The sequence below is a fragment of the Nelumbo nucifera genome, chromosome 3 (genome assembly GCF_055504915.1).
Source record: "Nelumbo nucifera cultivar China Antique chromosome 3, China Antique-T2T, whole genome shotgun sequence".
Taxonomy (NCBI): domain Eukaryota; kingdom Viridiplantae; phylum Streptophyta; class Magnoliopsida; order Proteales; family Nelumbonaceae; genus Nelumbo; species Nelumbo nucifera.
This window is the reverse complement of record NC_142651.1, coordinates 10,389,269-10,413,556: the sequence shown is the minus strand read 5'-3', so window position 1 is coordinate 10,413,556 and position 24,288 is coordinate 10,389,269. Positions and strand designations below refer to the sequence as shown.

At 38.5% G+C, this 24,288-nt stretch overlaps 1 protein-coding gene across 8 annotated transcripts in view; it reads right to left on the bottom strand.

Annotated features, from left to right (window-relative positions):
* The window catches only part of LOC104602733 (AP-1 complex subunit gamma-2-like), a 177,320-nt gene that overhangs the window by 3,915 nt on the left and 149,117 nt on the right, over positions 1–24,288 (bottom strand). For 5 of the 8 annotated variants that reach the window (XM_088900253.1, XM_088900249.1, XM_088900255.1 and 2 more), the window contains 5 exons: positions 15,002–15,106; positions 14,616–14,875; positions 12,574–12,825; positions 12,295–12,470; positions 4,274–4,378 (listed from right to left, as the gene is read on the bottom strand). In XM_088900253.1, coding sequence (XP_088756379.1) covers positions 4,274–4,378; positions 12,295–12,470; positions 12,574–12,825; positions 14,616–14,875; positions 15,002–15,106 — 898 coding nt within the window. Of the gene's footprint in view, positions 1–4,273; positions 4,379–11,924; positions 12,013–12,294; positions 12,471–12,573; positions 12,826–14,615; positions 14,876–15,001; positions 15,107–24,288 lie in introns of all 8 variants that reach the window. The other 3 variants (XR_016083803.1, XM_088900252.1, XM_088900254.1) reach the window with 3 other exon arrangements.

Genomic DNA, 24,288 nt, shown 5'->3' with positions numbered 1-24,288 from the left:
TAAAGCTACAAATATATGGGAGAAAGAGTGTGAATCATAGAAATTGAATCCTTGAGTAGCTAATCCCATCCATCAGCTGTAAAACCCAAAAGGCTTGAGCTTTGGAAGACCAAGTATGTGAGCTTTAACTCCCTTCAAGCTTCAGGTATGTAACTTGCTATTTTTTACATTCAAAAACCAAAATACTTCTGTCCATTGTAGGCTCCTAGTTCACTCGCAGTTTGGAGAAGAGAGGAGAGAAGAGAAACTGAAGTTTCCCCCCTTCTCTTTGATTCTTTGCATTTATAACTTAAGATTTAAGTTTTTAATTTGTAAATTGAAAAAAAAAATTCTTTGTATTTTTTTAAATTAAACGGTTGAGTCCTTGTCTAATTGCTAAACAGTCCCTATGTAACTACATTTAAACCCTTCATTAATTGTTATTGATTATAAATTCCTAGTTAATTATTACTAAGTGCTTTATTTTCTAATAAGTCCATTATTCTAGTTAATTATAAATAAGATCCTATAAATTTATAATTAAATACTTAAACCCTTTTATAAGTTTTTGCCAAAAAAATTATAAATGTGAGAAAAGGTAAATGTATATTTATTTTCATTTTTTTAAATTTCCAAATATCTTAGCGAAATTAGCGATATATCCCCGACATTTTTCTTTTTCCTCATGGTGAAATGTCTATCGACATCTAACTTGTGAACCTTGCTTGGGAAAAAGAAAATGGTAAGACAAATATTGAGAGATAGAATGAGCAGTGGATGTACGACGCTTGTCCTAGTGAAGAGCAATTGGCAGATCTAAATCATTAATAATAGGGAGAGGACGTCCAGTAGTAATGGAATCATAAATGACAGTTTCAGTGAGATCAACTAAAGCAACATCATCAAGAGGTAAGCTAGGAACATACCACTAGTGTCTAGGTCTCTAGAGGCAATGGGAAGTGGTTGAGATTGTTCTTGAAAATTGGACCAACCGTCATACACCACCAATGCTTGAACATCTATAATTGCTGCCCAGCTTCATCATTAGAAATACAAATAGGAAGAGGAAGAGGAATATTTGAAATCCCAATCATCACATCACCATCCCTATGACACTCCTCCGAGTGGAGACACAAGAGAAATATAGAGTGGACTCTGAAAAAGTTGCACCAATGGGAACAAAGTGATCACTAGTGTTGGAGTCATAACAAATAGCTCTTCTAATGTTGTGCATACCCAAGGAACACACACCTCTTAGTGTTAGGGTTATGTTAGATATTCGAAGACATAAGCGAGTTTGATAGATATTCTTGTGAGGGTTTGAGTGACAGAAGTTTTATGTATTTGAGGAATCAAGGAAAATAAACAAATCACACAAGGTATGTTATTCATTTTCTCCTCCTCCTCCTAGAACAAAAAATAGGGGCATACTAGAACAAAAAACAAGGGCTCCTTCTTCTTCGTCTTCTTTGGGCTCCACCCCTTCTATTTCTTTTTCTCTTTTTTTTTTTGGAAGAAAAACAGAGGCTCTTGGAACAGAAAACAAGGGCTTTCTTTCTGGAACTAAAACAGCGGCCCCGCCCCTTCTTCTCCATCACTCTGAGAAGATTCTTTCGTGCTTTCTTTTTTCCAAGACAAGAATAGGGGCTCTGACCCTTATTTTGCTTCTGTTTGTATGACAAAAATAGGGGCCAATCCCCTTGTTGTCCTGTATTTTGAGACATTAAGCGATGCTTAGGTGGGCACCTAGGTGACTAGGTGACTAAGTGCTCCCCTATCACCTAGGTTCACCTTGGTGCCTTGAAAACTATGCTTGGTTTTATGAGGTCCAAGTATATGAACATGACATATACACCCAGACACTCTCAAGGGAACATGAAACATGTCATCATTTGGGCAAATATGGCTGAATGGAGTTTTGAATCACAAAACCCGACATGGCATTCTATTAATCAAGTAAATGGCAGTTAAGACAACATCTCCCCAAAACTTCTTAGGAACATAATGTTACATGCTTGACCAATACACCAAAAGCCTTAAGACTGTTGGAATGCATCAAGCCAAACCACTTAACCTATTAGGACTGTAACATACCACCATGCTTATGTAGCCAAAATCTCAATGACTTCACTTGTTTCTTTTATCACTAGGATAAGAACTTTATCACTAGGATAAGAACTACAATGTTTTTCCAACTGATAGGTATCACACTCCAAACTTTACACTTGGACCAACTTAAACAACTAAGGAAACAGAGAATGTAAAGAAGTGGCAAAGACTTTATCCCAGATCTCATTAGTTGTATTCAGGAACATGTAATTCTTACCGAGTGCGGCTTGAATTAAGCAACCACAGCATCACCCTAAAATTCTCCTAAACCCATTGTGAATGAGAAGCATTCTTAGAATCAGGTTCTTTACTGTCTCCTGTAATATATCCCAGTTTGCCACAATCTCCAACTCCAATCTTCAAAGATGACAGATTGGGCCGATTGTAAATAATTTGATCAATCCAATCCCACAGTAGTGATGGTACTACACTTCCCATTAAGCTCACACTATCACTACCTGCCTTTTAATCATCCCAAGGAACATCCATGTTTTTCAGACACACTAGAAAGCCTTAAGCAATTTATTTTAACTTCCCAAGATGAAACCTCAAGAACCAGTCCTAGAGCCTTTACCAAAATACCTGAAAAAAGAAATCTGACTTCCCAAAACAGTCCAAAACACCCTTCTGCTTAGTCGATCTCAATGAGAATACCAACGAAAATTTTCCAACTGAGCAGGTATGATCAATCCCTTCTAAGAGAAGAAAAAATAGGATTGATCCATTTATATTCACTGATTCTTACTCTTTCTAGGATGAAATCCAAGACCAAAGCTTGGGAAACAAAACTCCCTAAAAAACTCCAAGAATCAGGCAACAAAAAACTGGTGATCAGCCCCTTCTATCCTCACATGCAGTTGACCAATCCTATAACTGCATGAGGACAACCTCAAGAAAGAAGAAGAGAATGAAGGAGAGAAGAGAAATAATTTATAGGGAGGCCAAAAAAATTTCTCCAGATGCCCTAGTAGAACACTTATATACTGATTAGAAATTACAATGAAAGGACCAACATACCCCTGCCACCTTAACAGTGGTGTGGTCCCAAATAACTTTAAGAACAACTTAAAATTAAAACACCTAAACCAGGCCCATAAACCCAAAAAGAATAAAAAGTCACTAATAAAAGACTAAAAGGCACTCGGCCCAGTCCATAAACAACTGGGCATACACTTCAGCCCATTGCAACTTCAAACTTAACAATAGGACGAAAGTATGTTCTTCTTCTTGTTAAATGAGCTGTAATATGAAAATATACAAATGCGACTCATTTGATCCATGTACAGTGATCAAAAGTACAAATATTTGACTGGCAACCAGGGACATGTCATATCACCACATCAGAGTCAAAACATATATTTTAACCTCTCCACCCCCACCAAAAAAATAAATAAATAAATAAAAAACAGGAAGCCATTAAGATGAGCTGACATTTCTGTTGAAGCCCATTGCCTACAACTCAGTGATTTAAAAGGCGCGCCTCAGGCAAGGCGCATTTCAGGGTATGCGCCTCGCCTAGGTCCTAGGCGCAGCCCTTTCAAAAGGTGCACGCCTGATGTGCCTTGCTACAACTCTATTCTTGGATATTTTGTTATCCAAGACAACATTAAGTTCCACTTATGTAAAAGGGAATATGTAGTTCCCTGATGTTATTAGCTAGATACCTTTTTGCCCTTGAATTGAAAGTTTAGAATTCTACTTATGTTGTTCATTATAGCCCTTATAGAAACTTAATCATACGCTCATCAGAGGGATCAAATATCCTAAGAACCAGAAAACCTTTCTGTTTAACTAGCAAGTGCCTAAGCAACCTTGTTCTCTCAAGTACATGTTTAACCCTCTAAAATTTGAAATGGTAAATAGTTTTTTTTTTTTTTTGAAGGATGGGGAAGATCCCTAGAATTGGTACAGTTACTATTTTTAAAGGATTAGCAGTCCATCCATCTCTTTACATAAGATTATTAGATACCACAGAAGATCAGCAATATACTTTAGAGTTTCACCGTCAAATGGAACCATGCCAATAAAGGAAAGACCAAAATATACCTAGAAGGAGAAGGAACACAATGAGCCTGATTTATAGGAAGGTTATCTAATATTTCTTTCTCTCTTGAATATGTGGAGAAAGATATAAGCTACATGACTCTAAGATAAAGCAGTTCCAAAAGAGCCAAGCATATAATACCTGTCCATGTTGACTGTTGGTCACACGCAAACTTTGTGTCACCGACTCACTACCACTTGCAGGTAGGGTATTACTGCTGGCTGGATCTAAGTGCAGTTGGACAAACTGTGGATCGAGAAATTGAATGTCAAGATGGTATTTTGCAGTAAATATGAAAGAAAACTAGTAGACAAGTAGAATTTTTTTCATAAATAGTAAATCATCAATCACTTGACCAAGTGCCAATTGTACCTAGACATTTCTAAGAGGACAACCTGGACAAGTTCTCAATTCTTAAATTGCCCACATTAAGTGCAGAAAGAAATAGAAAGGCACTGAAGCTAGTACTGCAACTTACATGGCAGTTGGGCATATCCAAATAACACTATCAACAACCAATTAAAAAGCAACAAATCAATTAATAATTTGAAAATAGCATTGGTAAGCAAATATTTACAAGGACAGAAATATTGTGCAGAGTTCATCCAATATATTATGGGATGTTATTTGCCATATTCCAATGTAACTTGGCAAAATGTTTTTCTGCATTAATTTCCTGTTACTAACAAGCCTGAGAAATTCTCTATGTAGCGCTACTTCAACTCTCGATTCCCCACAATGACATCTTTCATGAGATTCACATATTTGATATTTCCATCAAAACTTGAAACTTTAGGATTCTTTGTGAGAACCTTAAATCTAGCCTTAAAAACATCCTCTGGATACAGAAAATCCCCATTGTTAGGGCCCATTGGATGACACCATGAAAACATTCTAAGCAAGATTTAAGATGTCTATTTCAGTTGAAATGCTCACCACTTAAAAATGGTGAAATATGTTGGAAATATCAGAAATTACATATAGAGATGGTAAACATTGTAAAAATTAACCTATGAAAATATTTATTAATTTTTTTTTAAAAGGTAAGGTAAATTTATTAATAGAAATCAGAACCATACAAAGGACCTCCCAGAAGGGAGCAAAGACTGAGAACAGCCTCTCAGCTTACATTACAACTCAAATATACTTACAGATCTTAACTGAGACCCCAAGACCCTAGGCTGGATGCCTTTCACACCTTCAGACCAAGACACTAGCTTTCCCACTGCACCAGACACAAGACAGCCCACCTCTTTTTTCTTATTCTGAAAGATTCTTCTGTTTCTCTCTGCCCATATTGAACTGATAACAGCTGCAGGGATAGCCCACCACACACTTCTAGCCAGCTTAGAAAGACCTAACAAATCCCAACTCCTTAGCAGATCTGAAACCTGTTTTGGCATGACCCAGGAAATACCTTCCGAAGAGAGAAAATGGTTCCAAATTCCAGCTGCGAAAGGGCAATGGATGAAGAGGTGATTGTTGTCCTCCTCTACTTGCCCACACAGCTCACACAACATGTTTTTAATCAGAATTCCTCTTTTTTTCATATTCTGTTTAGTTAGATTTTTATCCAATACCACAACCCACAGCAGCGCATTCACTTTGAGAGGAGGAATCTGAGTCCAGATTCTAGTAGCAAGAAAGTTATCCAGTCCTCCACTAGCTAATTTTTTGGCAAAAGAGCTTACAGTGAATAGTCCATCAGCATTCCACTTCAAATTCATGAATCTTCTTCCAATGGGTTCAGAACTTGACTAGTAAGCAAGTCCAACAGGTTCACCACTTGGTCCACTTCCCAATCTTGGAAAGGTCTTCTGAACTTAGGGCTCCATGCAAGACTATTCCCCATCAGCTCACAACAATCTGCCACCATTACATCCTGATTCTCTGCGAGTTGAAACAGGTGAGGGAACAGCTCTTCAAGGGACCTATTGTTACACCAGTTGCCTTTCCAAAATTTCAAACGAAGACCTGAACCCAACTTAAGGGACAAACCACTTTGAACCAGAGGGTAGATTTCCATACTTTTCTTCCAAAGAGAGCAACCCAAGGAAGGAAAGTTCAAAGTAGTTATCCAATCCCCTCCATCTGTTTTATACTTGTCTGCCATTAAAGACCTCCACCAGCTAGTTATTTCTCTAGCAAATCTCCAGATCCATTTACCCATTAGAGATTTGTTAAAAGTCTTCAGACTTCTCACCCCTAAGCCACCTCTTTCTTTCGGAGTACGCACCTGTTTCCAGCTGACTAAGTGTATTTTCTTTTCCTCCTCCCAGCCCTTCCAAAGAAAATTCCTTTGGAGACTTTCTATTCTGCTCGCCACTTTGGTAGGGATAGGGAAGAGAGAGGAAGTAGGAGGGGAGGTTAGACAGAGAGCTCTTCAGTAAAGTGATTCTACCCCCCAAGGAAAGATATTTAGGTTTCCAGGATGCCAATTTCCATTCCAATCTTTCCACCACCGGATCCCAAATTAGAGAGGAAGAGCATTTAGTCCCCAAGGGGAGCCTTAAATACATTGTTGGAAGATACCCAATCTGACAAGCAAGAGCTTCTGCCAGCACTTCAAGATTCTCAACCTTCCCCACAGGGATTACTCTACTCTTGGCCCAGTTAACCTTTAAACCTGTTACCACTTCAAACCAACTTAACACCCCAAGCATGATTTCCAATTGACCTAGATCTGCATCAATAAAACACAATGTGTCATCTGCAAACTGGAGTAACTGCACTTTTTCCCCTCCTGGAACTGATTCAAACCCTTTCCATAAGTCTTCTTCACTAACTCGGTGAACGAAGAGGGACAACACCTCCATTATACAAATGAACAGCAGAGGGAAAAGGGGGTCCCCTTGTCTGAGACCTCTAGAGCTTTTAAAGAAGTCAGCCGACTCACCATTGACTAGCACCGCAAATTTGGGGGAAGAAACACAGACTTTAATCCAGTTCCTCCATTTCTGACCAAAATTCATCTTTTCCAGTGCCAAATCCTAACATTTCCAATTAGCATGGTCATAGGCTTTTTCCAGATCCAGCTTACAAATCAGCCCTTTACCTTCCTTTCTTGAGTCTATCAACTCATTTTCCACCAGGACACTGTCTAACATCTGCCTTCCCGGCACAAATACTAATTGATTCTTTGCAATCACAGAATTCAGCACTGTTTTCAATCTTTCTGCAAGAACCTCTGCCAGAATTTTATAGAAGCTGTTTAATAGACTGATGGGCCTGAAGTCTTTAATGTTAGTTGCCCCTTCCACTTTAGGTATTTCTTAATATTTTTTGGTATCATCAAATAGCATGCACTTTTAAATAATTATATCATTATAAAGGAATAAAAGGTATTTTTAAAATGATTACACAATTTCAAGACAGCCACTCCCTCCACTTAGAAAAACTATACAGATATAAAAAAAAATTATTATAACATTTAGTTTAGTCTTTGTTTTTCAAACAAAGAAATACTTTCCAAAGAAAGATCAATTTTGATTATTCGATGTGCCCTTTGTTTGTGGCAGCTCTGTACCCACACACCAACAATTGGAAAAAACTTAAAAGAACTCCTTCACTGCCTTCTTTGATTTTATGTGGCAGCTTTCTGTCTATCTATATAGAGAGAGACTGGGCCGAATGGGCCCTAATATTTGTTTTATGTTTAAGCAGTGTTTATTTACTTTATGTGTTAATGGCCTGTTAATTCCTTTAATTTCTTTTAAGTTATTGCTTAGCTGGCCACCCACTTAAGGGCAGACATGTAATTAGCCTAATTAATTCAGATTAATAAAAGATTAGTGAAGGGAGAGAGGAAACTATCGAACTCTCTTCTCCTTTCTCTTCTTCTTCTCCATCTTCTCCTTCTATTTTGCTGTAATCTTCTTTTCTCTCTTTCTTTTCAGCTATAATCAGTATTTTCTATCAGATTTGAAGGACAGATTTACATCTTTGTATCAAAGCAGTTCTTCCTCGTTTTTGTTTTTTGTTTTTTTTTTTTTTTCCAATCCCTTCGATTAGAAGAGTGTATGGAGAGATAAGTTCCTGATCAATCAGAGCATTGTTTGCCTAGTTGGTAGAGAGTTTGGAGAGTTAGAATCTGGCCGAAGATTGCCAAGAAGTGAAGCTGTTTTTTTCTACCCAAAACCCTAGCCGACTAGAGAGTTTTCAAGTTACAAGTTAAAGAGAATGATTGGGTGTGGAGCTCAGGGCTTGGAAGGTTTGTTTTGACCCCCAAAAGTGCGCGGTTGAGATTTGAAGAAGGTTGGGAAGCTCTGGTAGGAGCAGCTACCTCTTCTCTCTTTCTCCTCGACAGCCGGGTGCAGTGAAACACTAGTTTTTGAATCCCCTAGTACTGGAGTAACCTCGGTTAGGTCTATAAAGACTAAAAAACTAGTTTTTTTTTGTTTGATCAATGGAGCAATCTGGATGTGAAATGAAGCAGATGCCGTTATCCGGGGTTGGCTGGTAGATTCCATGGTTTCAAATGTCGCGAAATTTCGCTAATGTCGCCCGACATATGTCGATGTCGAGGCTCACCGACATGAAAATGGATGGTAATATAAAAATTACATTATTTCGGTCGACATTTTCTATATTTCGGAAATGTTAACCAAACCGGTCCAAATAACCAAAAAAAAAGAAAGTTTTTCCTATTATGTTAATAGGATGTCGACTAATGTACATTAACAATATAATATATTAGTATATTCTATTAACATAATACAATATATTAATATAAATTATTCCATCAATAATTTCTATTTAATATTTCAAATAAAATATTTATAAAAAGAATTAACAAAAATAAAAACAAAAGAATAAATTAATTACTTTATAATATAAAACATAAAATATTTATTAAAATCAGAAAATGTTTATTAAATTTTATAATAAATCATATTCTAAATTTAATATAAAAAATGAAAATAAATTTATTAAATTTTATACTAAATCATAATTTATTATAAATTTAGTATTAAAAATCATAATAAACTCATTAAGTTTTATAAGAAATCAGAATTTATCATAATCTTGATACTACAAAAAAGAAGAATCAGTTTATTAAATTTATAATAAAACATAATGTATTATAACTTTAATATTAAAAAAAATCAGAATAAATGTATTTCTATTTACTAGTGTGAAATAAATATATTAGAATTTATAATAAATCAGAATTAAAAATATCAGATAACCTTGTAAAAACATCAAAATGCATAATAAATCAGTAAATCGTCATTTACTAATTTGTTATTGATCTTAGTTTCTTAGCTTTATATAATGGTTGGGAATAAGATTATAGTCTAGAAATATGTATTAATGCTTCTTTTATCATTTTACAAAATATCATTGCATATTTCCACATATTTCATAATATTTCCACAATGTCTCGAATTTTTACAATATTTCCCCTCGACATTTCTGACATTTCCAACATATGTCCTATATTTTGGCAAGTGACATTTCCATCGACATCGACATTTTAAACCTTGGTAGATTCCTTTTTGATTGGAGTGACCACAATTAAACTAGATGGAACCAGTTATCTAGCTTGGGCACAGTCTATGCAAATTTATGTTTGTAGTAGAAAATGGATGCAGGAGAACTACACAATGATTGGACGGTTAGTCAATTCTATGCAGCCCCATATAAATCAACATTACCTCTGGATGACTTCAGCTAAGGAGATTTAGGACAGTGTTACAGAAACATATTCATAGAAGCTAAATGTTGCAAGAGTCTATAAGTTGACGAGTGATGTGAACAATCTGAGACAGGGGAGAAGAGTGTAGTAGTTTATTACTCCATGTTGAAGTCATTATGGCAGGAAATTGATGTTATGGAGATAGTTGTATGGGAGAGCACTAAGGATGCAGAAACATTTAGAAAACTGGTGGAACAAAACAGGGTGTTTGAGTTTCTTACAGGACTCAACCCTGAGTTCAACATTACTAGACAGAACATCCTACCTAAAGATGAGGTCACTCTTGCTCAAGCATATGCTATGGTAAGTAGTGAAGAGAGTAGGCGACAAGTACAATTACAAGGACCACCTATAGGGCACTTTGCACATGCTGGAATAAAGTCGAAAGAAGTGATATGTGAGTACTACAAGAAACCGAAGCATACTAAGGACACTTGTTGAAAACTTCATCCAGACCTTCTTCCGGATAGGTTTCAAAACAACAACTTTAAGAAGAATGGTCAGAGTGGGAAGCATAAGAATGCTAATGTTGCCACAGTGGTTGAGGGTGAAAATAGAGAAAGTGAAGAAAAATCAGCTATGGAGCAGTTGGCAGCAATAAAGGTAGAACTTGAAAAGTATGGGAGGTTACATAATTACTCGGAGACCACTATTTCAGCATCCAACCCTTCAGTCAACACCTCATCATCTGCATTTGCTCACTCAGGTACTCATGCTTCTACAAATCATGCTACTATTTCATGTAATCATAAAATCCCTTGGATTATTGATTCTAGTGCATTAGACCATATGGCACCTTGACACCTTCAATCACCACCCTATTCCAACAGGAAGAGAAGGTTAACTTTAACCCTTGGAAAAGAGCTACCAACTTTCCCTTGGGGAATTTCCATTGCACACAGGACCCAAGAAGCCACAAAGAATTAAACCTACATGGTCTTTAAATGCACAAGCAATACTAGATGGTCCAGAATTGTCAAAAAGCAGAACTGTCAAAATTGTGATTACTCCTATATTGAGAGAAGTCTAAGCCAGCGCCATCATTCACTAGTGTGCAATCACTTGTTAAACTCTTTGAATAGAATAAATGCAGACACTTGCTAGTATGCATGCAGTACACTCTGGAAGTGTTAATTCTATAAGGTCAACACTTAAAGTATCCAATGTTGTATTGAGTACATGGTATATCCATGTATTATAGATCTTAAAACCAAGGCAAGGAATATTAATCCAATCTAACTAGGTCCTGAAAAGATAAGGAATATTGGATCATAATCATGGAAAAGGCAGCCAATTTCCAATAGGCTTGGTCTCCAATAAAAGCAACCATCAAAACTTTCTTTTTAGCAGTTCTTGCTCAACCAAGATGGAGCGATGATGATAGATATAACAATCCTTTACTAAACCTCAAAACTACATGAGGATTGAATCCCTTAAACTCTTAAGAGGGTCAACCAAATAGGATATCATCAATTCCAGCCAATTGATAATAGGAGTAACATTACAGGGTCCAATGTTTCCCACAAAAATGGACATATAAGTGACTATAAAAAATAGGACATAAAATACACCATTGAGGGCAGTTGCAAAAAAAAAAAAAAATGGCAGTTAACATTAAATAATGTGTTATCCAAATTTTGATTAAAATATAAGAGTTAACCAAAATAATTCTCCAAATGGAAATGTAAACTCCTCTCATCTATTTAATGGCTTGAAGGATCTTCTCATGCAGAGAAGAGGAATGCCAGTAAACAAATTAATACAAATCTTGTAATTGTTCTCCCTGCAAACATGGTGTTGTGGGGCCCATGAAAAGATCATTGTTGCTTGGACATAGACACAAGAGTCAAAATCTCAAATGTGTCCAAGAGTTTGATTTGGCAAAATGAGAAAACATGGACTCACAAAGACATCTACGGAAAAGTATAATACTACTAAAATAGTTCAATATTTTTTGAATTCCAACATTATATACCTGCAAAAAGGAAGTCTAAAATGTTGCCTCTGTTACCAGATAATATTTAATGGCATTCATCTTGCACATTGTCTATTCATTTATGTCATATAAGCTAGAAGATAAAAAGGAAATGTTACGTAGAAGTGTCCTCAAGAATGTTTAGAGTGTCAGACTCTGAAACATGTCTGACAGGCATGTCATCCAACTAGGAGAGTCCATGCAACCCTGGAAAAGACATAACACAAGATTATGATGGACATATCTTTTCATTTGCCACACCTATCCTTTAGGGTGAGGAAAACCAATAGTTGCATAAACTCATTGTTTACAGGATTCCTCAGAAAAGAAAACAATAGTCTCCTATTATCACATTTAAACTTTGTTGGAAAGCTGAAACTAGTGGAGGATCTTTTAGGAATAGCAATTAACTGCCTCAGTTATAACTGACAAGATATGAGAGAAAATGCAAAAGAAATAATATATTAGATGAATGAGGGAAAATGTTACCTTTGGAACTGCTGCCTGGAAAACAAAATCCATATAGGCATTAGATGACATATTTGTAAAAGTAGCAAGGATAAATGTAGTCTGTGGATTTCCAGGCTGCTTTGAAAAGCTGAACATTATCTTCAAGGAGTTGCTCTGAAATGCAACTATGGATGGATAAACTGGACCATTGCCTCCTGTTATAATAAACAAAGCATCCTTTTTTGAATATAAAATCCGGGGAGTAAAAGGTAATTTTTATTTAAGAAGAGGAATTTGAGTCCATGGGACTTTTGTTACCTAGAGTTGAAAAATTTGGGGTTAATCCATTTAATAAGTCCACTACTGAAGCAGCTTCTGTGGGAGAGAAAACTTGCTTGGAAAGTGGATAAGAAAGTGATGTCAATCCTTCCAATGGTGCAACTGATGTTTTGCTATCATGACTGGAGGATAATATGTCAACTGTTGATAAACTGTCTTGTACAGGAGATGTTCCTATTGATAAAAGATCTAGTAGCATATCAGTGCCACTTGGTGGAACCTGGCTGGTGCCTTCACACAGAAATGCCAAATAATGCCAACATCAATATCTATACAGTGCAAAAAAAAAAAAATCTAACTGATAAAGTTTGGTCCTTGTAGAGTAGAACAGGTCAAGAGGCACAAGCCTCTTAGAATGTTCCAGGACTTTAATATATAAAAACCTTAATCCAGTTTGGTTCAGATTAGAGAGAACAGAAAGCGAGTAAAATTCTTGTATGTGGCCCCGCCTAGAAGGCTGGCAAGTCAATAACTGCAGGTTTCATTTTGAGCCCTACGACTGGGGTTTAAATGTGGTTCATCTTCCATGATCTAGTCCTCAAGGTTGGACACTGAAACCAAAATGGCCTTCATATCACAAATAGATGTTGTATGTGCAACCCTTTTCAGTCAATGGATCATATATTTCTTCTGAGATTTCCTTACTGGCTTATTCCTTGTTCAACACTTATTGAGTTCCGATTTTGATTTCTGGGGTTGCTCTGCACTGGTCTCCCTTTCATTAGGATCCAGGGTTGCTTCCTTTTGGCCCAGGGTTCCTTCACTATCTGCTGGAATATTTGGAAAGAGTTGAATGGAGGATTTTCATAGGCAAGGAGAATCTTGCTGGTCTTTGTGCAGCTGCAAGAATTTCTCTCATGGACTGGTCTGTAGTGCTTAAAGATTTCATCTCATTTCAAAGGAAATATCTTGCATCTAGTTGGAGAGTTGGAATTTAAGAGGTGGTACAATGTAAAGGAGTGTTTTCTTTTGTCCTTTTGTTTCTACATCCTTCTACATTTGAAAATCTTTTTCTTGCACACTGAAAAGGGAGCTGCTAGAGTGAATACAAGATATGCACCTAAACAACTGATGTAGAGGGAAATAGTGTTTATATTTCGTTGGTGTCTTACCTATTCTATGTGGCAATTGGTAATTGAGACCTACCAAGAGTTTCTGTCATGAAAACTTATTATGTAAAAAGAACATACAGTAATACAAGTTCATTTGACATTCCACCAGGCAATTCACAAAGACTGTAATACAAAAGTATTTATTTCAGGCTTTTCAGCACACTAAATAGTTCACCCATGAAAATACTAGATTATCAATTGTTTTCAGTAAGTACTGGTTATCAGACTAATTTGTAGTTCAAGTTAAGATGATTTTACAAGTGGAAGATGTTTCTGGCTCACTGCATGGTAGAGAGATGCATATTTGATCCTAATGGTTAGTATACATACAAGTGATATTTTTTATCTTAATAGATCTTACTAACTCAAGCAACAATGAAGAAATGCATATTCATACTTGAGAAAGTGCTGCTGGATGCAAGCATTATATAAATGTCAATAAGAGTTATATCATCAATCATTGTTCTAAGTATTCCAACCAGGCTCTGATAAATTCAAATATCATTGACCTCAAAAGTAGACAACAATCACATTACAAGGTATATCACAAAAATTTCAAGGAGAAAAGAACAGAAAATAACATTTTATGTGATAAGTGACAGCACAATAAATTTTAATAAAAACAAGATTGCAAGGATACAATTTCTACAAATAAATAAAGCTATGATGCAGAGATAATGGAATGATGCCATAATTTGAACCACCAGATAAACATAAAAATTGCTTCTTACAAAGGATCAAGAAGACCAAAATCCAGCATTCAAATTAGGCCAGTCCAGGTGATGCATAAATATGAAGCATGCAAAAATGTCCATTAACAGAGAAAGAATTTTCTTTGTGGAGGAAGTCAAGATAAAAAATGAAGTTTTCTTAGTTCTTTCAGAAAATGGCATAAACACAGAAAATAACCTGGCAATGATGAAACTGGTGCCAAATCTACACCAAGCAGATCCTGGAGAAAATCACCAGCAGAAGAGCTAGGTGCAGGAGCATCATCTGAACCCAAGTCAAGTAAATCAATAAGAGGAGCTGCAGCGGGTTTTGTAACTCCATTTGGAAGATTAAGTGAAGCTCCCTTTGAGGTTGAAACAGTTGTTGGCAAAGAACCAGCCCTTCTTCCACCATAAGTTGCCTCGTCCAAAACTGGCATTCGTTCCACCAAAGCAGACCTGAATATATTCACAAACCAGATTTTCTGAGATACTTGATATAAATTACATGGAAAGTATGGTAAAATCTTCCCAATAAGAATATAGCCTTTAATGATGTGAACTGCAGAATAGTCAAATACTCACCTGATATTCCTGTGCTTTTCAATAATAGAATTAAATTCAATAGCTCTCTGCTGCAATTCTAGCACAAAATTTCCTTTCTGCTGAACAATTATTTCCTTAATCCTCCTGTATAAATCAATTTAAAAAATCATCAGAGTTTGATGCAATTAATTAAAAGAGAAGAGAACAAAGAAGATGCTCTCTAATCAATAATTGCCAAAGTTTGATGAATGGTAGAAGTGTACAAAAGAGGAGGACGATAGATAGAATGAAAATCAATGGACTAATTTCTACACATGATAATACATAATATGAAATGAACTGAAACAACACATCTAATGAAGAGGCTGCTGACTGAGAGACAGCTGGACTCTTGGCTCCACATGGTTGTCCAGTTGTGTCTCATAGTCTTTTTGCTAATGATACAAAAATTTTCACTAGAGGTACTCAGAGGACCCTAAAGGAGACCATGTCATTCCTTGCCAAGTATGTGAGAGTCTCTGGCCAGCTAATTAAGAAGAAGAAAAGTTGTTTTATTGTCTCTACACATGCTCCGGCAAACAGAGTTGGCATAATAGAGACGTACAGGCTTTTTTTATTGGAAACAGTAACTTCATTAACACAATATTAAGATACAACTGTCGACCCCTAAAATAGGGTGTTGAGCTCCAAGTAATCTTCATTACAAGACTGCCCAGAAGAAACTCTCCCTCACAGTCCCTTGTTTGTCTAAGGTATCAGCTAGACCATTAGCTGATCTTCTTGTCCACTTGAAGCAAGCACCAATCTCCCTTGTTATATTAAGGATTTCCTTTATGAGTTGTCTATAAATCTAGGCTCCCAATTTGCCTGATTGCAACCAATCAATTAACAATTTAGAGTCTCCTTCTATTTCAACTTGGTGTGACCCCAATTGTTTAGCATATCTTACACCTTGAAGCAAAGTCATTACCTCCACTTTCAATGAGTCCCCCATTCCTATTGACCCCGAAAACAATAGCAACTATTCTACCATCTCCATCTCTGAATACTCCCCCTATACCTGAAGGGCCCAGGTACCTCTAGAGCTCCCATCAAAGTTCAACTTCATTCTTTGTTGTGTTTGTGGGGACCACAGCTCCTGCACAATAGGTCTTATGGAAGTTGTAGCTTCCACCACTCCCCAATTCCTATATATGTCCTCGGCTGAGAAATCTTTAAACAAGTCCAATGTTTGCAACCAGTGGATAATCATAATAGTTATTCTTTCTATGGTTTCCTCCTTGGATTTCTCCACTCCTTTAAAGATCTTATTATTTCTTTCTTCCCAGACTGACCAGGGGACAGATGCTCTTGTGGCTCTCCACATAAATCTTCCACACCTCTTTGGTTGCCTGAAAAAGCTTGGGTCAAATAGGCTTACCACGTCCGCGGGAGGTGTCCCCCTATAACCAAAGAGAGAACTGAGAAGAGAACCAAGATCAAATAAAGAATACAAAAGGACATGAGATTAATAGGTGTGTGATCGTCTCATTAGAACCCACAGAAGCTGCACACATGGGGTGAATGACAAAAAATTGGCCTCTTTCTTTGCAACATCTCCAAGGTATTGATTTTTTGGAGAACCACCTCCCAGAAAAAAACATTAATTTTTTGAGGTACAGGGCTACACCAAACCTCCTTTGATGGAAAGTTCCTTAAAAGGTTAGTTGACTGAAGGAAGACATTAAAGAAAGAGAACAAGTGAAAATACCAAACAGGGAAGTTTTCCAAATTCTACTGTCCAACAAGATTGATCCAAATAGGTCAACCCTAAAAGAGTAACTAGTCCATCCACCATTACCATTTCCGACTCCCTTAGTCCTCTCCTCAATCCCAAGTCCCATGAATTATCAGTAAAAGCTGAAGAGATCACTTTTCTTTTGTTTTCTGACAGTGAATAAATAGTAAGGAAACTATTGCTAAGGGGAATCTCTCCAACCCAAACATCTTCCCAAAACAATGTACAGACATCAAATTTGAAGGAAGGATGGAAGGCAATATACCATGAATAACTTTTCAGGGAGAACCTTGAGAAGCCCTAGGGTTGACTCCCGCATTCCAACCACTGTTTGCCAATCCATGTATGCTAACAATCACTATGCCATAATCTATCTTGTTCCAACGATAACCTCCATAACCATTTCCCAAACAATGTTGTGTTTCTTAGTCTGGCATTTTCTGTTCATAGGCCTTCTTCATCTCTACTTCTAGAAACCACCTCCCACTTCACTGGGTGATCCTTCTTAGTGTCTCTTGGTTCCCAAAGGAAGTGCCTCATAATCGCTTCACTTCTAACTGGTTTGCCACTTTCACTTTTATCTAAAAGGTAGATAGGAAATACAAGGGTAAGTTAGCCAATGTTGACTTAATTAGAGTTATCCTACCCCCCAAGGAAATGTAGTTTCTCTTCCAATTCGCAAGTCACTTTGTAAATCTCCCAAACACAAATCATAGAAGCTATTTGTATTTGGATTTCCTCCTAGCAATAGTCCTAAATATTGTAATGGTCATTCCCCTACTTCACACCCCAAAAGTCTAGCTAGCAAATCCACCTCTTCACTCCCTAAATTTACTCCTGCCACACAGGTCTTGCCCCAATTTACTTTAAGGTTGGAGATCCTCTCAAAATTATGCACTATCCTTTTTGGGTTCACAAGCTCTTCTACTTTCCCCTCACAAAACAAAATAATATCATCTACCTCTAAGCATATTATTAGCATCTTCCCTTACAATCATTTCACTCAAAACATCAACTACCAAGGGAAAAAGGAAGGGGGACAGAGTATTTCCTTGTCTAAGGCCCCTTTTGGCAGGAAAGAAATCTCTAGCTACTCCATTCACCAAAACTGAGAAATGACATGAAGAAGTGCAACCCTTCACCCATCTACACCATCTTGCTCCAAAACCCCTACAATTGAGAATATCCATTAGAAAATCTCAATCTACCATGTCATAAACCTTTTCTAAATCCAACCAACAGACCAGCCCCTTTTGCTTCTCCCTTCTTCTAAACTCTACACATTCATTAGCAATGAGAAGGGATATGGCCTTTCACTTACTTAGGGATTCTATTGACAAAGGTAGGCCTAGAAAAATCCATTTTGAGGGATGTATTGAAAAGATTGCTGCCCAAGTTGCAGGTTGGAAGGGTAAGCTTATGTCTTATGGAGGGAAATTGGTACTCCTCAAGCTACGATGCAAAGAATGGAAAACATAATCTCCAACTTTTTGTGGGATGGGGCTGAAGAAAAAACAGGATGGATTTTCCTTTCAATGAGAGTGGTCTTAATATAAGGAGATTTAGAGATGTGGAGAGATGCTTTCAAGTTAAGGCTCTGTGGGGTGCTTACAGTGGCAACTCAATGTGATCTGATTATTTTTGTGCCTAGTATCTAAAAGGTAATCATATTTCAGAAGTGGATCTTCCATGTTCATGGTCCACTAAGTGGAGAAAAAATATTAAATACAAAGATGAACTGGTTGAAAACACTATATGGCCAATTGGGATGGGCGGCATCAGTTTTTAGTTTGACAACTGACAGGGTGTTGGGCCTTTATTTTTGTTAGCTACTGACCTGGAGATCATTGACAAAAGCCTGAGGGTCAAGGACCTCCTTAGGGAAGACAGTGATTGGTATTTTAATTTGGTAGGGGTCAGCTAAGCGACTAAGTCTTTGAGGATATCTATTTAGTGCAAGTCCATACCTTGGACAGGGATGACAAGGTGATTTGGATGGCCAATTCCAATGGAGAGTTCGGTAACAAATCGGCTTGGGATTGTGTGCATAATCAAAGACCAGTTGTGAAGGATTGGGGCTGGGTTTGGAATAAACACATCCCCCCAAAGATCTCTTTTCTTTTTTTTTGAAGATAAATAAAGAAAAAAATTTATTACTGAAAAGAGTTTACATCTCATAGGTGACAAGAGGTCACCTCAAAGAAACAAATCAAACAAAACAGAGCATACTATCAAAATACATCAGAAAAAAAATCGGAACTAAGCATTCAAAAAGCTCCAAAAACTGCCTTGCCCCAAAATCTTCTTTCTTTAGTCCTTGAAAATCTGGCAGGATTAAAGCCCAACCTATTGCTGAAGAACTGATTCGAGCCACCACCTCTTCCCAACTTTTTTCCTTGTTCCCAAAATTCTTTTATTTCTTTCCTTCCAAACTTCCCAACACACCGCGAAAAGAATACAACTCCACAGAATCTTGACCTTAGAACCACCCTGAACTCTTGGCCAACATCCAAAGATTTCAGCCTGATCTGAAAAAATAGGACCATATTAATGAAATGAAGCTGCAACTGTAGAAAAAATGCAATATGTTTTCTTCTTCAGGTAAACAGAGGATACATCTGCTCGAGAATTAAAAGCCTCGGCTCCTAATGCTGTCCTGAGTCAGAATACACCCCTTAGCTAGTAGGCAAGCAAAGGCTTCCACCCTTGGGGGTACAGGTTTCCCCCAAACTCCCTAGACTGGATCAGCTTCCAGCATGGTTCTGATCAGAATTGAGTACATTGACTTGACTGTAAATTTCCCATTCTTACACTTCTTCCACCACCTGCTATCATCAACCGACGGATTGATCTCCACCAATTGCAACTTGGACAGCAGCTCCACGCATTCCTCCAACTCCCAGTCGAGTAAAGGTCTTTTGAAATTTGGAGACCAGACCACAAACCATTTGAGACTTCATAGCAATCCGAAATAAGCACACCCTTCCTGCCCAATCTATACAACCTTGGGTTGATTTCGCAGTCTCCCAAAACCAGACCAGTCATCCTCCCAGAATCTAATCTGGACCCATTCCCGGCTCTCCAAGAGTAGTGAGGGACCATTAAAGAATTGAAACTCATAATCCCTTTCCACACACATACCCCATAGGAGTGTCTTACCTCCTTTGAATCCCGCCCAAAATTCACAACCCCATATTTCCCAGCCACTACTCTCCTCCATAAAGCCTCCCTCTCTCTACCAAACCTCCATACCCACTTTCCAACAAGGCTTTGTTAAAGACCCCCACCCTTCGCACCCCAAGACCCCCCCTTTTTTTAGGCTTGCATACCACCTCCCACTTAACCAAATGTACTTTCTTTCCTTTAGCCTTCACACTCCACAAAAACTCCCTTTGGATTCTTTCTATCTCCCCCAACACTGTCTTTGGAGCCTTTAGTAAAGATAGGTAATAAGTCAACAAGTTAGAAATGACACTCTTTATCAATGTGATTTTCCCAACAAAAGAGAGGAATTTTCCTTTCCAACTGGCCAACCTTTGATCAATTCTGTCTAGCATGGATTGCCAAGTAGACGCAACAGAAGCCTTAGCCCCAATTGGAATCCACAAATAAGAGAAAGGGAAGTTACCAACCAGACAGCCCAAGGCTCCTGCAGACTCCTCAAGAACATAATTTTGGATGTCTCCCACTCCAATCATGGTACTCTTTCCTAGGTTAATCTTGAGGTCAGTCAGCATTTGAAAGCAATTCAAGATGCTTCTCAGAAAAAACGCTTGCCCCACATCCGCCTCCAAAAAGATTAAAGTATCATCAGCATATTGCAAATGCGAGTTGATTAAACCCTCCCTTCCAATCATAAACCCAGAAATCAAGCCTTCTTCACACCCTTTAACGATCGATTTACGTGACACTTCTACCACCAGAACAAAAAGTAACAGGGAAAGAGGGTCCCCTTGCCTTAATCCCCTTGAAGAACTGAAAAAATCTGTTGTCACTCCATTTACAACCTCAGAAAAGGACACTAACAAAATGCAAGCAAAAATCCAACTCCCTGAATCCCATCCTCCTCAGCACTTCCTCCAAGAAACCCCACTCCACATGATCATACGCCTTCTCAAGGTCAATCTTACATATTACCCCTGCCTCCCCATTTCTGATCTTTGAGTCCATACATTCACTAGCAATCAAAACCCGTGGGTGCACTGGACGCATGAACCCGTCAATGAGAGACGACCACGTCATCTCTGAAAAATAACACTAACATTAACGGGAAGGTGGCCGTTAATTGGAGTGTGGGGTTGAACCGGCACAAAAAGACAATGAAGCCCCTTCCAGTCCCAGTCTTAGTTCGAACTTTGAACCCTGTCTCCATCGGCGACCATCGTCCATCAGCGGCAGCCGGCAAGACTCCATTGGCGGCCATCTCCTCTTTAGGTGTTCCTTGCTTTCTGTTTTGAACAGATCGAAGGTGACCATTCTCCAGAACCTGCGTATAGTTTTTACTGTGTTTTAGTTGAATTTAAGCACAGTCAAACATCACACATGGCTGCTAGTGTGAGCTGAGCTTCAGGCCACCTTCGATCTATTCAAAACAGAAAACAAGGAACACCTTTTGGAAGAAGAAGAAGAAGAAGAAGAAGGGGCAGAGCCCCTGTTTTTGTTCCAAAAATAGAAAAAGTAGAAGGGGCGGAGCCCCTGTTTTTGTTCCAAAAACAAAAAAAAAGGAGCGGAGAAGAAGAAGAAGAAGAAGAAGAACGAAAAGCATGCCTTCTATGTACCCGCGCCGGAGTCTTGCCGCCGATGGATGATGGCCGATGAACGATGGACAGTGTGGTGTGCTCTCCGATGTGTTGGAGTTGGAGGGTTCGACAGAGGAGAAAAGAGAAAATAGGAGGCAGGGTTCAAAGTTCAAACTAAGACTGGGATTGGGAGGGGTTTCATTGTCTTTTTGTGTCGCACACTCAATTAATGGCCACCTTTTCGTTAACGCTAGCCTATTTTTCAGAGACGATGTGGTTGTCTCTCATTGGCGGGTTCACGCGTCCAGTGCACCCACGGGTGCACAGAATGCGGACTCTCCAAGATCTGTCTTCCCTGCACAAATGCCATTTGGGTGGGCTGCATCACTGTATGTAACACCATCCTTAACCTCCCAGCCAACACCTTTGCCAGAATTTTATAGGGGCTGAAAATCAAGCTGATAGGTCTGAAATCTTTGACTTGAACAGCCCCAACAACTTTTGGTATGAGTGAGATAAATGTTGTATTTGGTCATTTCTCTAGTTTTCTCTCCCCCCCAAAATTCCTTAAATATTAGCAATAGGTCCTCCTAAATGATAGTCCAGCACATCTTATAGAAGCCAATGTTGAAGCCATCTGGTCCCAGAGCTTTGTCTCCTTTCATCTTCTTAATTGCCTCCCAAACCTCTCCCTCCTCAAACTCTCTCTCCAGCCATTCCCTCATCCCCTCTTCCAACTGCCCAAACTCCATATCCCCTAGGTAGCATTTTCTATTTGGCAAGGCCTTGTACAAGCCCCTTAACTCTTCAGCAATCTCCTGTTGATCATCAATCATTCTATTTTCCCCTTCCAATCTCAGAATTGTATTCCTCTTTCTTCTCCCTCTTACCATAGCTTGGAAAAAAGAAGTATTCTTATCCCCTTCTCTAAGCCACTGAACTCTTGCTTTCTGTTTCCACCAAAATTTCATCAAAAAGAATTAGTTTTTCTAATTCTGCTTTCAGCCTCTCCCTCTCCATCCTCCCTGCCTGAAATAAGTTATCATCCTCTTCCAATCTATCCAGCCAAGCCATTCTGTCTAAGATCTCCTTTTTTCTTCTCTCAACATTCCTGAAAACTTGAGAACTCCAATTCTTTAAATCCTCCTTTAAGAGTTTTAATTTCTTCATTAGTTTGAAACCTGCTGAACCTTCCACCTGATAAAAATTCCATTTCTGTTCTATGATTCCAGAAAATTCGGATGACCCATCCACATGCTCTCAAATCTGAAAGGTTTAGGCCCTTTTAATCTTACAAACTCCCTCAGTAGGATCCACTTATGATCTGAAAAAGAAAAAGCAATTGTTTCTTGAATTAAATTCTCAAACATGATTTCCCATTCCTGGTTGCACAGAAACCTATCTAATCTTTCTCAGAATAGGGGGATCTTGTCCATTTGACCATGTAAAAATGGAACCCACCAGACCTGGTTCTTCCAACTTATTCCTCCAAATAAAATCTCCAAATTCCCTAGAAGCCCCTGACCATCTTCCATCTCCCCTGTTTTCCTAACTACATTAAAATCCCCCCAATCAGCCAAGGAGCCACCCCTATCTCATGAACCTCTTCCAACTCCTCCCACAGCCTCCCCCTTTCCCTATCTTGATTTGGGCCATAAACATTTGACACCAATACCTGAATACTAGAAGAAACATGCTCTAGCACCACTAAGATGGAGGACTTAACCTGACCCTCAACGAGCATGCTCTAGCACCACTAAGATGGAGGACTTAACCTGACTCTCAACGAGCATTAACAGGCCAGAATCCCAGATTGTAATCAGACCTCCAGACAAACCATCAGCCCCTTTGAAAACCCAGTCTTCTTCTCTCTCTCTCTCTCTCTCTTTTCAGACCCCTTTCTCCCCTGAATCCTTTGTCTGTAAATCCTTTTTCTTTACCTCACCTTTCCTCCTTTCTTACTCCACTTCTTTAAAAGCTTCCCTCAACTTCTTCGCAATCGTCATCCTCCTGTTGCCCGTCTTCCATCGACAGAATTATCAGGTCCCCCTGACTCTTTCCAAAAGTCCTCAACCTCCTTCGCTGACTGTACCGCCTTTTGCTGCTCTATGCGCGAATTCTTCTTTCTTTTTCCTTCTATTCTTTTTTTCTTCACGTCTTTCCCTGACAAAGGTCTCAGACTAGGTCCATTAGTTTCCAAGGTAACTACCGCTCGAACTTTATCAGCTTCTGGGACTTCCTTTGATTCCTCTTCGTTGTTGTAAATGTACTTAGTTGTATAGCACACAAAACCATCACGTGAGATCCGTTATCCAATGTGGCCGATGGCTCGAATTAACTTTCTTGTCGGTTCCTGCATCTCCTTAACTTCCTGCGTCTCCTTCTCTTTAGACTTTTCTTCCCTTCTTCCTCTTTTGAAGCTTTTCAACTTCCCCTTCTCATTAACTCGACTTAACTCCTTTTTATGTCTTGTTTCCAAAACTGCTCCTGCCCATCCTTTCTGTGTCTTTCCCGTCCCTGACTTGTCCCTGAACTCGACTTAAGCCATTTTTACAAGTCTTTTTTTTCCAAAACTGCCCCTACCCAGACTTTTTTGTGTCTTTCCTGTCCCTGACTTGTCCCCGATCTCACGCTTCACGGCTTCAGTTTCGTCATCTTCCTTCCGCCCCTCCCTTCCTTGCTCTGTCCCTTCATCTACCACACCTCCCTGCCGACCAACTCTGCCACTGGAAGCCTTTCTTCTTTCTTTTCTTCTAGTCGCCAAATCTTGGCCCCTCTTCGTAAGTTCTTCTCCCGATCTCTCCCCTATC